Below are 13,548 nucleotides of genomic sequence, written 5' to 3'. Positions count from 1 at the left end.
GCTTTTGCCAAACTAAAGCTGGCTTTTTAAAAAGTCTGTCACCCGCAGGTGTCATTCATTCACATTAAAGCCATTTTAATTTGTTACTGATTTTTACCAGGGCAACTTTTTTGGTTTGGTAAATATTGTAGCTTATCAAACACATACTGGAATGATATTCAGTTAAAAGGAAGAAGATACAGCAACCCACTCAATGTTGCAACCGCGAGTGTAGCTTTAGTTTAGAAGGTTGATTCATAAATCTTTGCGGCTAAGAAAGCACAACCACGATTAAGTGTCCTTACAGCCGTGACTTGCACTAAATAATATTGCCTAACATAGGGCCACATTTACAACTGAATCACGTGACATCAACTAGTTTAGTAAACAGGCTATTTAATGACTGAAAAATGCAGCCTAAAACAAACGCAACTTGAACAAAAAAAGAATTGATATAATTTGGTTATCGTACATCACTGAGCGTGCCATCAGCGCAGACTTCAGTCGTTCATCTTATTTTTCGGCTAGCGAATAGACTAGATAAAGTTGGATTTTAATTTTTTTGTGGATGATTTTTATTTAATGCGCATGCGCCCTATAAGCGGTCGCGTTCGTCATGACGTAGACACCGTGCTGAAAGCTCCGCCCCCTGTCGCTGTCGCCATATTCCTGGAATTCTATTGCCCGTGGTTCAGTTCACAAGGGGAGGGGGGTTAGGGCGACAGTGCTACTCAACATACATCGTTCTACTAAAATCATTAAAAACACCGACCTCCACAAAACTAGACAAACTATACTGCTGTATTAAAAAAATATATAAAACATATCCATCGCCATCCGACAGCACGGCCCGTGAGTATCCCGTCCACCCCCTAATTCTGACAAAACGCACACCTTGTTGGATTCAAATCCGGGGTTATATCCGTGGGACCGAACGTCTATAACATTTTATTATTTTTTTATTTCCTTTTGTTTAGCGGGTAAGGGCCTCTTGTGTAGAGTAAGGAGGGGGGGCCATGTTGTTAGCGTAGTAACCCAGCAGCGACTGCTAGCTCGGTGGTGCTGTGTGTGGTTTTGTTTTGTTAGCTTGCACGCTAAAGGAGCCGATGTTGAATGTTCCGCCGACTATTTGGATTAATAATTCTAGCTGGTTGAATTAGGTGGATCTGTAACAGCACTGAAGCCGCTTTGTCGACCTGCGAAAGCTAGCCAGCTGCTACGTGTTATTGTGCGTACTAGCGAGCTAAGTTACTACCTAACTCAGTTCTTTATTTTTATTTTTAGCCAAGTTGTGCTAGTCAGCTAGCTAGCTTTTGAACCGAAATGGTTAGAGGCCTGTAACGCTAGTTAGCGTATTAGCCATTTAGCTTATTCTTCTCGGTATCAAGGCAGCTGTAGCTTACCTGCTGTCTAGCTAAACTAATAACAGTTAGTCTTCTTGCGAACGTTAGTTCCTAAAATATTTTTAGCCGTCGATAAAACCGATCAGACTTACTCTGCTGATGTAAGTTGTTAACTATGAATTGTATGTGATGTATTGTACTAGTTAAGTTTTTCCAGAGTTGTAGCTAACACTACTAGCTTGCATTGTGTTTACTTGTTCTGCGTAGGAAAATGGCATGCTGTGTTTGTGAACATCATAACGCCATGGCTACGTTAGCAAGCTTTTTGGCTGGCTAACTAATTTTAAGTTTAGTCCGAATTGCATCTATATTGCATGTTCTCTAAAGTTGGTTGGATCCGTGTAGTTCTAACAATTTCAGTTAGTCTAGTTTATCAATTCCAACGGACTGCTTAAAATATGGCTAACGTTGGTTAGCCGTCTAGTTCAGTTTCTCGTCAATTCGGCTAGCTAGCAGGTTAGCTAAGTTGATGACTTGCCGTTTGTTTCCACTCCAGGTGTGTTAGCTAAAATGACACAAAAGTAAGTTCGTGTAAACTGGCTGGACATCTAGGTAAACTGACAGAATTGTCTAAACTTACTAACTTAACCGACGGTAACACATATGTTTGGCAGGAAGGTAGCTAGGTAGCGCCAGTCGTCGGTTGTTTTTTTCGTGATAGCTTTGTTTCAAGTTAGCTAGCAACAATACAATGTTGCCGTTTCCCCTGGTGGAGCGGGGAAGGCCGCTGTCTTTCGTTTTCTTAAGCTCCTGTGCGTTGTTTGTTCACCACGCTGATGTTGCATTATGAAGGCAGGGCACAAATCGTTTAGAAAAGTATTTGTGCACTTTGTTGGCTCGTTGATTATTTCTTAATATTTGTCAAGTATGGCCAATTCCAACTAAACAGGAGTTACTGGCTGGCTAGCTGGTGTTTGTCTACTTTGCTTGCTAACTTCGCCAACTTGGCTTCAAGTTAGTCTTGGCGGAGTACTTCGCTTTGTCTGATTTTTTAAAAAGCCCAGATATAAACTGTTGCTGCTCATTTAATACTGATGCCTGGTAAACCACATTACCGTTTTGAAATCTATTAATTTATAGGTCTTGTGGTATGCATGCATCTAAGCGTATAGCTAATAGCAGTAGCTGTACATTATGAGGCCTACTTGCCATCCGCATTAGTCATTTAAGATGCAATATGTGTGTGTGACAAGTCCTGCGCTTTTTAGGGACCTCCGGTGTCTTTTTGCATAACACACATGCACACCTCCATCCTGCATCTTTTTATAGTCCAGTTTGTCCTAAGCTCTTCTCTGCAAGTGTAATTTAACACAAACACTGACTATTAGGCTCACTCTCGCGTCTTAATGCACTGGTCCTGCATGGTGCAAAGAGTTTTACTTTTTTCTTTTCTTTTTCTTTCTGTGAGTACAACTCGGCCTACTAATCCATCTCTGATTCTAGTCCTGTGAGAGCCACCTGTAGCTGCTTAGGTGCTTATAACTGTTTTAAACCCTGATCAAGATGAACTTGGCATGCTATTGAACTCCTGTTCCCCTTCTGACTTTTTTTCTTGACACCTCCCTGAATGTCTAATGTGGGGGTGGAATCGCTCACCCAAAATTGAGGCGCTATAGTGATGTAATCAGGTACCGTAACGTGTTGTGTTAACCAGCAGCGCGTTACAGATTAACTCCGGGCATTTTTTATTTACATTAACCTCTGCTCGGGGGGCCTCTCTGAGTTCTGAAAGCCATTTTGTTTTAAACTGAATCTCCTTTGGGTTTGATGGTGAAAATGACACTTGTCGTTTCGCACGGCGGTTCCTCTGTTAGATAAAGCAGTTGTAGACACACCTCAGGCCAGATTTTTGTACAAAATTAGGAATAGATTAATCATCTACAGCCGGGACCATCATAATCCTTAAATGGGTAACTTAAAAAAAAAAAAAATAGATATGAAAGATAAAAAAGATAAATAGATTAAAAAAAGGGAAAAGACTTAACCTGAAGGATTAGAACTGATGGAACGTACAGAGCTTTGAAACTGTTTAGCGTGTGTGATGAACACGACAGTGCAAAATTAGAGTTTCTATGGTGTCTTCCTGTGGGTCACACGTGTCCTCCCACCCCCCGCTGCAGGTTTTTACGTGGAATGAGCATTCCATGTGTCCTCCTCGGCATGAATGAAGTGGGCTGGCAGGAGACGCGGAGCGGCATGCTACACGCTAACGGCGCGCAGGAGGCCGCAGGAGTCAGGGTGCCCGGGGCCGCCGGCGGCGGGGGCGGGCCGGGCCCCGGGGGGCCCCCGCCTCCCCAGGCCCTGGACGGGGGCCCCATCCCCCACGCCCTGACCCCGGCGTCGGTCGCGGGCGTCCCGGGGCCCCAGCCCCCGCTCAGCGGGCGGTCCCAGGACGACGCCACGGTGGGCTACTTCTTCCAGAGGCAGCCGGGCGAGCAGCTCAGCGGCTACACCAGCAAGCATCGATGGCCCACGGGGGACAGCATCCACGTCGACCAGGTACGGCCCGCTACCTCCCGCCCAGCTGGCTAACGCCGCTCCCTCTCACAATGCCGCTGCCATGTAGTGCTGATGTTATTGCATCGACAGAACAGTCTAGTAACATTTTGCTGGTCACACAGCAGCTTAAAGGCTTGGGGGATACTTCAGTGCTGGTGTGCTCGGAGGGGGGGGGGGGGGGGTACTTTTTCACAAACACTTTAGCCTGCGGCTCACCTGGTTTAAAGGCTTAGCAGTACCCTCAGAATGGTTCGTTTAGAAAATGGAAAGTGTTAAAAATGTAAAATTCCCCTCCAACACAACCTTTACCTTTGGTTCTCTGATTGGTTCACGTTGACCAGGTAGATCCAGGTTGGGAAACCTGACAGGATCCGGGCACCTCATGTGCCTCCTGTCTGCTGCAATCTTGCCGAAGGCATCGTTGGTCCGATCAGTTAAAAACCCTAAAACCTTAAGAAGCCTTTTTTTTTTTTTGCAAAATACAGCCAATATTTTTCTGACCAATCCCGTTGGTGCTGTGACAGCAAGTTTTAAAGTGAAAGCAGCCGTTTAAATAGGAGACTCGGACTATGATTCTAGCAGACTTATGGCAGACTGGGAAAGGGTTGAATAGAGCGAGGTGTGGGGCGAGCGTGTGGTGAGGAGTGTGTCCCCAGGCACACCGTGTCGCTGCTACAGTAAGTGCTGCTTCCTTTCCGGAAGCTTCCCTCTGGCAGCCATGTTGGATCGCAGCCCGCCTAGCTTGGCAGCCTAGCAGTGCCTCGGCAGGGGGGTTTGTTTGGAAGATGGACTAATATTTAGGGCATAAGAACTCCCACAGTTGGTTTATACTTGTGTCACTGTGGGCCAGTACCTCTTTCTGGGCTCATTTGTTGGATTTGGAAGGGGGGGGAGGGAGGGGGGGGACCACACCGCGCGCGTGTTACCTTTCCAACAGGCCGTTTACCGTTGAGTCCCGGCGGCTGAGGAGTGAACTGATCGCCATTCGGGCTCGTGCGAAAGGACAGGGTAGTGCGAAGCAGCCTCACACGCAAACGTCGACGTGAGGCTGTGAGGCCTTTAAAAGGTCAGCAGAATGTCCGTGTCACCGTGGAAGACCACATCCCCTGTGGTGAAGGTCTCGGCCGTAGGTGCAGAATAGCTGGTGAAATCCGCTATGATCAGTTCTGTCATGATGTCTTCATAGGTGGTCTGGTTAGTCGAGTTTATTCTTCTCAGAGTATTGGGCGACATTATGAGGGGATCTATATGTATCTGCATTAAATGCTAGATGTTTAGATTTATGAAACATGAAAGCAGCATTGAAGTTGTAAAATTGATGGTTCTTTTTTTGTTTGTTTTTTTGGGCGCTGCGCAGACCTGGTCTGTTTAAGAGTGTAGAGTTTATGTCCTTTCACCAACAGACAAACGGCAGGAGAAAGTTTTTAAAGTTTGTATTTGATAATCCAAACATTCAGATCGGTTTAACGACAGTGTTGAAGGCTTGCTCCTCAGTTTGTCTGTGCGGTTGATTGCTATTTTATTTTTCTTCTCTTGGGAGGTAAACGGGTGTCAAAAACCAAATTACCAGGGGTCTGCTGTGTCTGCCGGTTCCTTTGATTTTCAATCCTTTGTCAATCAGCTGAAAGTTAAGCCCTTGAAAACAAGATGTTTGCTTTAGACAATCAATGACTCTAAGGAACCACTGGTGCTGAGAACACCCCAAAAACCAGCAGACACTGTGGCCCTCCAGGACTGGAGATAAACCTGCAGACACTGCAGCCCTCCAGGACTGGAGATAAACCTGCAGACACTGCAGCCCTCCAGGACTGGAGTTAAACCTGCAGACACTGCAGCCCTCCAGGACTGGAGTTAAACCTGCAGACACTGCGGCCCTCCAGGACTGGAGTTAAACCAGCAGACACTGCGGCCCTCCAGGACTGGAGTTAAACCTGCAGGCACTGCGGCCCTCCAGGACTGGAGTTAAACCTGCAGGCACTGCGGCCCTCCAGGACTGGAGTTAAACCAGCAGACACCGCGGCCCTCCAGGACTGGAGTTAAACCTGCAGACGCTGTGGCCCCTCCAGGACTGGAGTTAAACCTGCAGACACTGCGGCCCTCTAGGACTGGAGTTAAACCTGCAGGCACTGCGGCCCTCCAGGACTGGAGTTAAACCTGCAGACGCTGCTGCCCTCCAGGACTGGAGTTATACCAGCAGGCCCTGCGGCCCTCCAGGACTGGAGTTAAACCCGCAGACACTGGGGCCCTCCAGGACTGGAATTATACAGCCGTGCTCTGAGTCCTCACTATGTAGCATATCTTTCAGGTGTTGGCACGTTCTCATTGTGTTGTGTGGCTTCATTTTACCATGGCAAAAACACACTTGACCTCTTAAACAGTTTGTGCCTTATATTATACACTTCAGCTTCAGGGCCCGGTTCTGTTCAGTTCGGTCCATCCTCTGCCTCGTCGAGCAGCGCCGGCTGGTATTTCCGACCCGAAATGGAGCTCCACCGAAATGGTTGCTGGCAGCCGTCCTTTTAGCTTAAGGCTTCTCTGTACGGGTCATTTCACAAGAAGCGCAGGGAGGCGGATTTAATTAGAACGCTGGGATTTCGGTCTTCTTTTGGGAGGCTGTAGTATTCGAAGCATACAGTAGGTCAGGGTTGCATTGCAAGCCTGTAGCTAGCAAGCGGCCGTATGTGCACAGGTAGGCCAGGTAGCGAAGCAAGCGGAGGGACGTAGTGGGCGAGGAGTCACCTGACCGTGCGTGTAGGTACTCAGCATACCAACCCTGCGTCACGCTGAGCTCGCTGATTATTTTAGCCCCAACAAGCCAGCGGCTTCTTCGTCCTCATCTTTTTCTCAGCTTGGTGAGGTCTCCACAATGCTTGTGTGTATTTGAGTGTGTGTATTTATGTGTGTGTGTGTGTGTGTGTGTGCGTGTGTCTGTTTTTATGTATTTGTCTCTGTGTGAGTGAGTGTGTGTGTGTGCTTGTCTCTGTGTGAGTAAGTGTGTGTTCGTGTCCGTGTGTGTGTGTGTGTATCTGTCTGTTTTTATGTGCTTGTCTCTGTGTAAGTGTGTGTGTGTGTGTGTAAGTGTGTGTGCGTGTGTGTTTGTAAGTGTGTGTGCGTGTGTGTGTGTGTGAGTAAGTGTGCGTGCGTGTGTGTGTGTGAGTAAGTGTGTGTGTGCGTGTGTGTGTTTTGTTTGTAAGGTCTCCCTTAAGGAAGCAGAACTACTCTCAGCTGTAATTAGGCCCTGCCGGTGGGAGGTGGAGCCGGTGGTCAGGGGGCGGCGGTGCTGTGCATTTCCCACAGCAGGACGAGGCTGCGTTTGGGCTCACCTTCATCTCCGTCGCCAGCCTGAGGGTCCTTTATTTTGGAGAAAAAAACAACAGGGTTCCGCCTTTAGTGGTCGTGCGTCCGTTCTGCGTCGGAAAGAGCACTCCGCTGATTCACCTGGAGCTAACGCTAACGGAAACGGACCAGGAGCCGGGCCTGGACATCCCTCCCTTTTTGAGTCACGCTCGGCCACACATCATACACATGAGGTGAGGGAGGGAGAGAGAGAGAGGGAGAAATGGAGGGAGAGAGGGTAGGAGGGAGGGAGAAATGGAAGGGGGGGAGAGAGAGAGAGAGAGAAAGAAAGAAATGGAGGGAGGGAGGGAGGTAGGGAGAGAGAGGGAGGGAGGGAGAGAGGGAGAAATGGAGGGAGGGAGTTTGGGTGATTGGGCTCTCCCCATGGTGTACGGGAAGCACCTGATATCCCCCTGCTTCTCTGTAACAGAGCTCCGTGCGTTAGGGCTGTGTGTTAGGAACCTGATAGCAGCGTGTTGAGTGCTGCTTCGGCCTCAGAGCCAGTGCACAGGAATGCATCTTTCCCATTGGCCGTCACTGGAGACTCCTCCCACTCAACCCAGAATGGGGCACCAGCAGACTGGCACAGTATTTTATACCCACCCCCTCCATCGTTCAATAACAAAGGAACGTGTCAGCAGAGGAGAGGTGGGATTGGCTGTTTTTGAAGCCTGCTGGGTTTTTGGTCTCCGAGCTGCGCGGTAACGGCCGCCGTGAGAGGGGGGCCAATGGGAACGGCCCGCCGGGGGCGCGTTTAGAGGTCAGAGTTCACAGGAGACCTTGTCTCCAGGGTAACAGCGTTCGGGGCAAAATCGCTCCACCACTTGCCCGTGCGGGTGAAAGCTCCGCTCTGCAGACCCACGCAGGCGTCAGGAGTCTGTCGCCTGTGCTTCACGCTAGATCAGGAGTCCACCCCCCCCCCCCCAAAAACAAAACAAAAGCAAGCTTAACATGCATGCACAGGCAGAAAAATGCTCACCTTCACCTGAGGATCGGCTGAGGCGCTGCAGACGGACGTGGGACACGAGGCTGGCCACACTGCTCTCTGTGCACATGCGAACGCTCCAGGTCCAGTGATTACATTCCGTTTTTTACATTACATCTATTTGGCAGACGCCTTTATCCAAAGCGATGTACAAAACGCACATTTCATGGTCATGGACAACTACAAAACACAGGTTCAGTAAGATACAATACTTATTTTGCACAGCTATTTAAAGCCAAGAACACAGTTTAGTTCACACAGTGAACACTATTCTGACCTAACCTCTGCAAAGCCAGCTAGGCAGAAGAATAAGCTACATTATTAGGACAAATACAAATTACCAAAAAGTGCTGTGATGTGGGAACATATAACAAGTGTCATGAAAGGGGGCGGGGGGGGGGGGGGGGGGTGGATTTAGAGTGAAATGTACAGCGTGGTGGTAGTTAGATCAGGTATAGTCTGTCAATGATGTCGCTCTGCGCTGTCCTTTCTGCCCAAATTCAGTAAATGATATGAAGTCTGTCTGTAATTAAATATCAGGAGCCTTGTTTGTTTGTTTGTTTGTTTTATTTGTTAGCGACATGGCAGACTGCTTTGCTCCAGTGTGTGAAAACAAGCGCTACACGCGCTGCCGTCTGTTTGTAGCCAGAGGCTAATTTCCAACACCTGTGCCTGGGTAAACTGAGGGAGTATAACTGTTTCCAGGGGTCTGCTTTCTAAGAGCCTGTGCACACGGATCCCGTACGCAGTGGATTTGAGCTAGCGTGAAAATCGACGCTCGTTTCACGTTTTCGTCCGCTCGTGCGCGTGGACGTTTTAGGAAACGAACGGAACGCTCCCAGTTTGTACAGCCTTGACTGTCCTGGCTGTCGGGCACCTGTGCAGTCCTTTATGTAGCTGGGCTGAAGGGCGCTGGGCATCTAGCTTTTGTACGCTGACGTTACGCTTGTGTTGAGGATGAGTTGAAAGCGGGTCGTATGAACGAGGCGCCAGGTTTCGGTGACGCTGGGGGGGGTGGGGGTGGGGTTAGACGGGCCCGAGGTTCACAGGGCGCCCCCGCTCGCGAGCGTGCCGATCCGGGGCGCCGCCCCTCCGGTGATGTCATACGAGACGAGCCCCGGAGAGGCCGAGGGATTAGTCACCGGAGGCGCGAGTAAGAGGAGCCGCGTACCGCCGCTCACACGCCACGCAGGAAACCGTACCTCGCCAGCGAGCCAGCGCCTCCTCTCACCGCCGCCTCCTCTCACTGCCTCCTCTCACCAGCGCCTCCTCTCACTGCCTCCTCTCACCAGCGCCTCCTCTCACTGCCTCCACTCACCAGCGCCTCCTCTCACTGCCTCCACTCACCAGCGCCTCCTCTCACTGCCTCCTCTCACCAGCGCCTCCTCTCACTGCCTCCTCTCACCAGCGCCTCCTCTCACTGCCTCCACTCACCAGCGCCTCCTCTCACTGCCTCCTCTCACCAGCGCCTCCTCTCACTGCCTCCACTCACCAGCGCCTCCTCTCACTGCCTCCACTCACCAGCGCCTCCTCTCACTGCCTCCACTCACCAGCGCCTCCTCTCACTGCCTCCACTCACCAGCGCCTCCTCTCACTGCCTCCTCTCACCAGCGCCTCCTCTCACTGCCTCCACTCACCAGCGCCTCCTCTCACTGCCTCCACTCACCAGCGCCTCCTCTCACTGCCTCCTCTCACCAGCGCCTGCTCTCACCGCCTCCTCTCACCACCGCCTCCTCTCACCGCCTCCTCTCACCAGCGCCTGCTCTCACCGCCTCCTCTCACCAGCGCCTGCTCTCACCGCCGCCTCCTCTCACCAGCACCTCCTCTCACTGCGCCTCCTCTCACCAGCGCCTCCTCTCACCAGCGCCTCCTCCTCTCACCGCCTCCTCTCCCGTCCGCAAGGCGGCCCCTTTTCCCTACAAATCGCTCGGCTGTGGCGCCTCGCGCCCCATTGGCCGACTCGGCTACGCGTTCCCCCTGCCCCGCACGGACCCGCCGTTCGGCGCGCGGCTCTCTGTCTCTCTCGCGGGTTTGTGTAGCGCTTGGCGCACGCGGCGCTCGTTGCCTCTGGAGACCGTCACTGCCGAAGAGGCCCCAGAGATGGATGCCGCCGCGGATGATGAAAGATTACACACAGGCCTCTGAGAGGCCCTTCCCAGCGGAGGTTTATTTGAACGTGTTTGCTGAGTTTACTTAGTCATAGACCCCCCCACCCCCCCGCATTTCTGATTGGACCAGTGGATCACTGTCATCCTGTCAGAGCCCTCCACTCTGCACTCTGTGGTTTTTGGTGCTTTCCTGTAATTTAACGCTGCTTGTTGCATAAGCCAGACCAGTGGAATAAACTCAACTGCCAGAGATGCTAAGTCAGAATGCGTGTGGGGTGGGGGGGGGGGGGGGGGGACTGAAATGTCTCATAGATGGTTGAGTGTGATAAGTGTCTGTGAAAGGATGTTACTGTCTGTGACCTGAGTGGTGGAAAGAAGTGACACCATTTGTGATACAGAAACAGGTTTGATGCCGATGGCACAGTGGCATTATGGGAGATTCAAAGTTGTGCCAGTTCTTTGTTGTCAGACCTTTGTTTCACTCCTTTCTTGTTTTGAGCATTGTCTTCCTGCTAATTTACAGATAGAGGATTACAGGAACTAGCCTCAGTTCAGTCTCTCTCCCTCCCTCTTTCTATCTGTTTTCCCTCTTTCCACTCTCTCCATCCCTCTCCCTGTCTCTCCCTCTCACCTTCCTCTCCCTCCTCTCTCCCTCTCTCTCTCTCCTTCCCTCTTTCTGTCTTCCCCACTCTCCATCCCTCTCCCTCCTCTCTCCCTCTCCTTCTCTCCCTCCCTCTGTCTTCCCCACTCTCCATCCCTCTCCCTCCTCTCTCCCTCTCCTTCTCTCCCTCCCATCTTTCTTTCTCTCTCTCACACTCTCCCCTCTCTACATCCCTCTCCTCATCTCTCCCTCCCTCATCCCCCCTCTCCTTCTCTCCCCCTCCCTCCTCTCTCCCTCTCCTTCTCTCCCCCTCCCTGCTCTCTCCCCCTCCCTCTCTCCCCCTCCGCTGCTCCATCTCTCTTTGCCCTCTCTCCTCTCTCTCTCTCTGTGCGTGTGTTTTGTCTCTGACTCATGCCCACTGAAGGGGGAAGTGGAGTGAGATGTTAGAATGCGGTGTGCACTGCGGTGTTTATCCAGCGTCCTGTGTGCGCGGGCGTGCACGGGAACGAGGCCTTCGAGCACTTCCTGCGAGGGCGGAGCTTCCTGTGAGGGCGGAGCCCCTCTCTTCTCGGCGTTCCCCGTAATCGTCGCCAGCCGTGGCTCCCGGTGACCGGTGACGCTGGCGAAGCGTGCCAAAAAAAATGCAGCCGTCGTCTCCGCCCCCTTAGCCGCGGCCGAACTGTCGGTAAAGGTCCCGTTACCCTGTCTGGCGGGGACCCTCTGGCCCTCACTGGTCCCTAAGCTCAGGAGCCCTTAGCGAGCGTCCTTCCCGACCGGTCAGGACATGCTCTGGATCTTTTCGTCTCCTTGTGTCAGTTTAGTTTTTATTTTGGCTTGGGACCCGGGAAATGTTCACGCTTGAGTATCAGTTGATTCCCCCTCGCCCCCCCCCCCCCCCCCCACAGCTTGGCCACTCTGTTGATGGCTTGAAGTCACCAAGTGAAGACTTTGGCTTGGCGTTGGCTTGTCCTGCTGACAGCTTGTATGCTTGCAGGGCCTACTTCAGAGTGCTCTTCCGCAAGGTCAGCGGAGTCGCCTGTGCGATCGCAGGCTGTAGGCAAGTATCGTCTGACCACGACCAGTTTATCGTTGCCCACGACAACCCATGTATGCAAACCAGGTTACGGGTTGCCGTGTCTTCGCGTTCTTCCCGGTTTGCTTCCTGGTTCTTCAGAACAACGAGCAGCGAGGCGATTGGTTGGAACGCGGGCGTCGGCATTCCGCTGAACGGGCGGGCGATGGTCCGCCCCCTTTTCTCCCGGCGGCATCCTTGCTCCCAAACGAATTGAAACGACTCGAGTTTCAGTCAAAACATTCAAGTTAAATCTAGAACTTCGTAGGCTTTTAGGTTACATGTGAGGAACCATTTTCGAGACCTGCGTAGCCACAGAAGTGTGGTTGGTAATAACAAACTCACTGGTATTGAACTAAGATTAGGGCCAATATGATCTAGCATGCGTACAGTACGTGCATGCTGACATGCATGCAATGCATTTGACATGCCTCTGATGCTGTAAAGTTAGTATAAACGTCAAGCTCAAAAAGTAGCCCAGTCAGTCACCTGAGCGTTTATTTTAATTTTTATCACCAGCCGAACGGACTATCGAAGCTGCACAGACTCTGTACCACCCTTGACTCCTTCTCTCCGCCTAATACTGAAGCAAACAACCTTGAAATATTTTTTAAACAAACAGAAGTTGTTACTTTTTTCCTTCATAAGTTAGCATCTGTGCTCGGCTGGTGCTTCCATAAACGTGGAACTTTCGGTGGAGAAGTTGTGTTTTTTTTGTGTGCTGTAATATAAGACAGGGTTTGCATCAGCCAACGTGACCAGGCAAGTATTGGTCATCGATACCAGGGCCAAAACTTCCACAAACTTTCACAAGAACTCTCACAGAAGTACCATATTTCCCCACTGTGGTTCCTCTAGATCTAGAATGTTGGTTCAGCAGCAGACTTTGCCTGCTGGTTAGCGTGCCTGTCAAACCCTTTGTTTAATGCTGCGACTCTCTAAAAGTAATACTGGGCATACTGGTTAGGCAGAAGATTGTGGAGCAGCGGTGTCAAATGCGCAGCATTGTCATAGTGACTGCACGGAAATGTAAGGACCTTTTAATACAACGCAGCGTTGGATTCACCCGTAAAGTCTCTTCACTTCCCCATTGCGTACTGTAGCGGCTCTGCCCAATGGCCCTCAGAATGCAGATGGTAGCCAAGTGCAGTGTAGAAAAGCAGCTCAAGTTTCGAGAAGATGGCACTTAGAAGATTTTGTTTGACTCTAAATAAAGCTAAATAAAGTCTGTAAAACGGGACCATGGAAGATATAGTGCAGTGGACCCCAACCCTGTTCCTATAGATCTACCACCCTCTGGGGTTTCATTTCACCCATAATTTGGCACACCTGATTAATAATTTGCAACGAGATCACTGGATGGTGAATGGAGGTGTGCTTTGTTAGGGTTGGAGTGAAAACCTGCAGGACATAGGTTTCCAGGAACTAGGGTTGGAAACCATGGATGCCGGGTGGTTGTAGGGATTAGGATGATCTGCACTGGGGTTAAAAATATCCTGACCTCGCTGTGTTGTGTTTGTTGTTTTGTGATTGGTTTGCAGTGCAGGTTGTGTTGTGTTTGTTGT

The 13,548-nt window shown here is 50.7% G+C and overlaps 1 protein-coding gene across 1 annotated transcript in view; it reads left to right on the top strand.

Moving 5' to 3' along the window:
* Positions 1–1,222: 1,222 nt before the first annotated feature.
* Positions 1,223–13,548, top strand: part of LOC118223718 (pumilio homolog 2-like) — a 40,040-nt gene continuing 27,714 nt past the window's right edge. The window contains 2 exon segments of the mRNA XM_035410639.1: positions 1,223–1,483; positions 3,503–3,881. Of these exon segments, the coding sequence (XP_035266530.1) occupies positions 1,482–1,483; positions 3,503–3,881 (381 nt within the window). The 5' untranslated portion in view covers positions 1,223–1,481.

The sequence above is a fragment of the Anguilla anguilla genome, chromosome 1 (genome assembly GCF_013347855.1).
Source record: "Anguilla anguilla isolate fAngAng1 chromosome 1, fAngAng1.pri, whole genome shotgun sequence".
Classification (NCBI taxonomy): domain Eukaryota; kingdom Metazoa; phylum Chordata; class Actinopteri; order Anguilliformes; family Anguillidae; genus Anguilla; species Anguilla anguilla.
The sequence above is the reverse complement of the archived record's forward strand: the minus strand, read 5'-3'. Positions and strand labels throughout refer to the sequence as shown.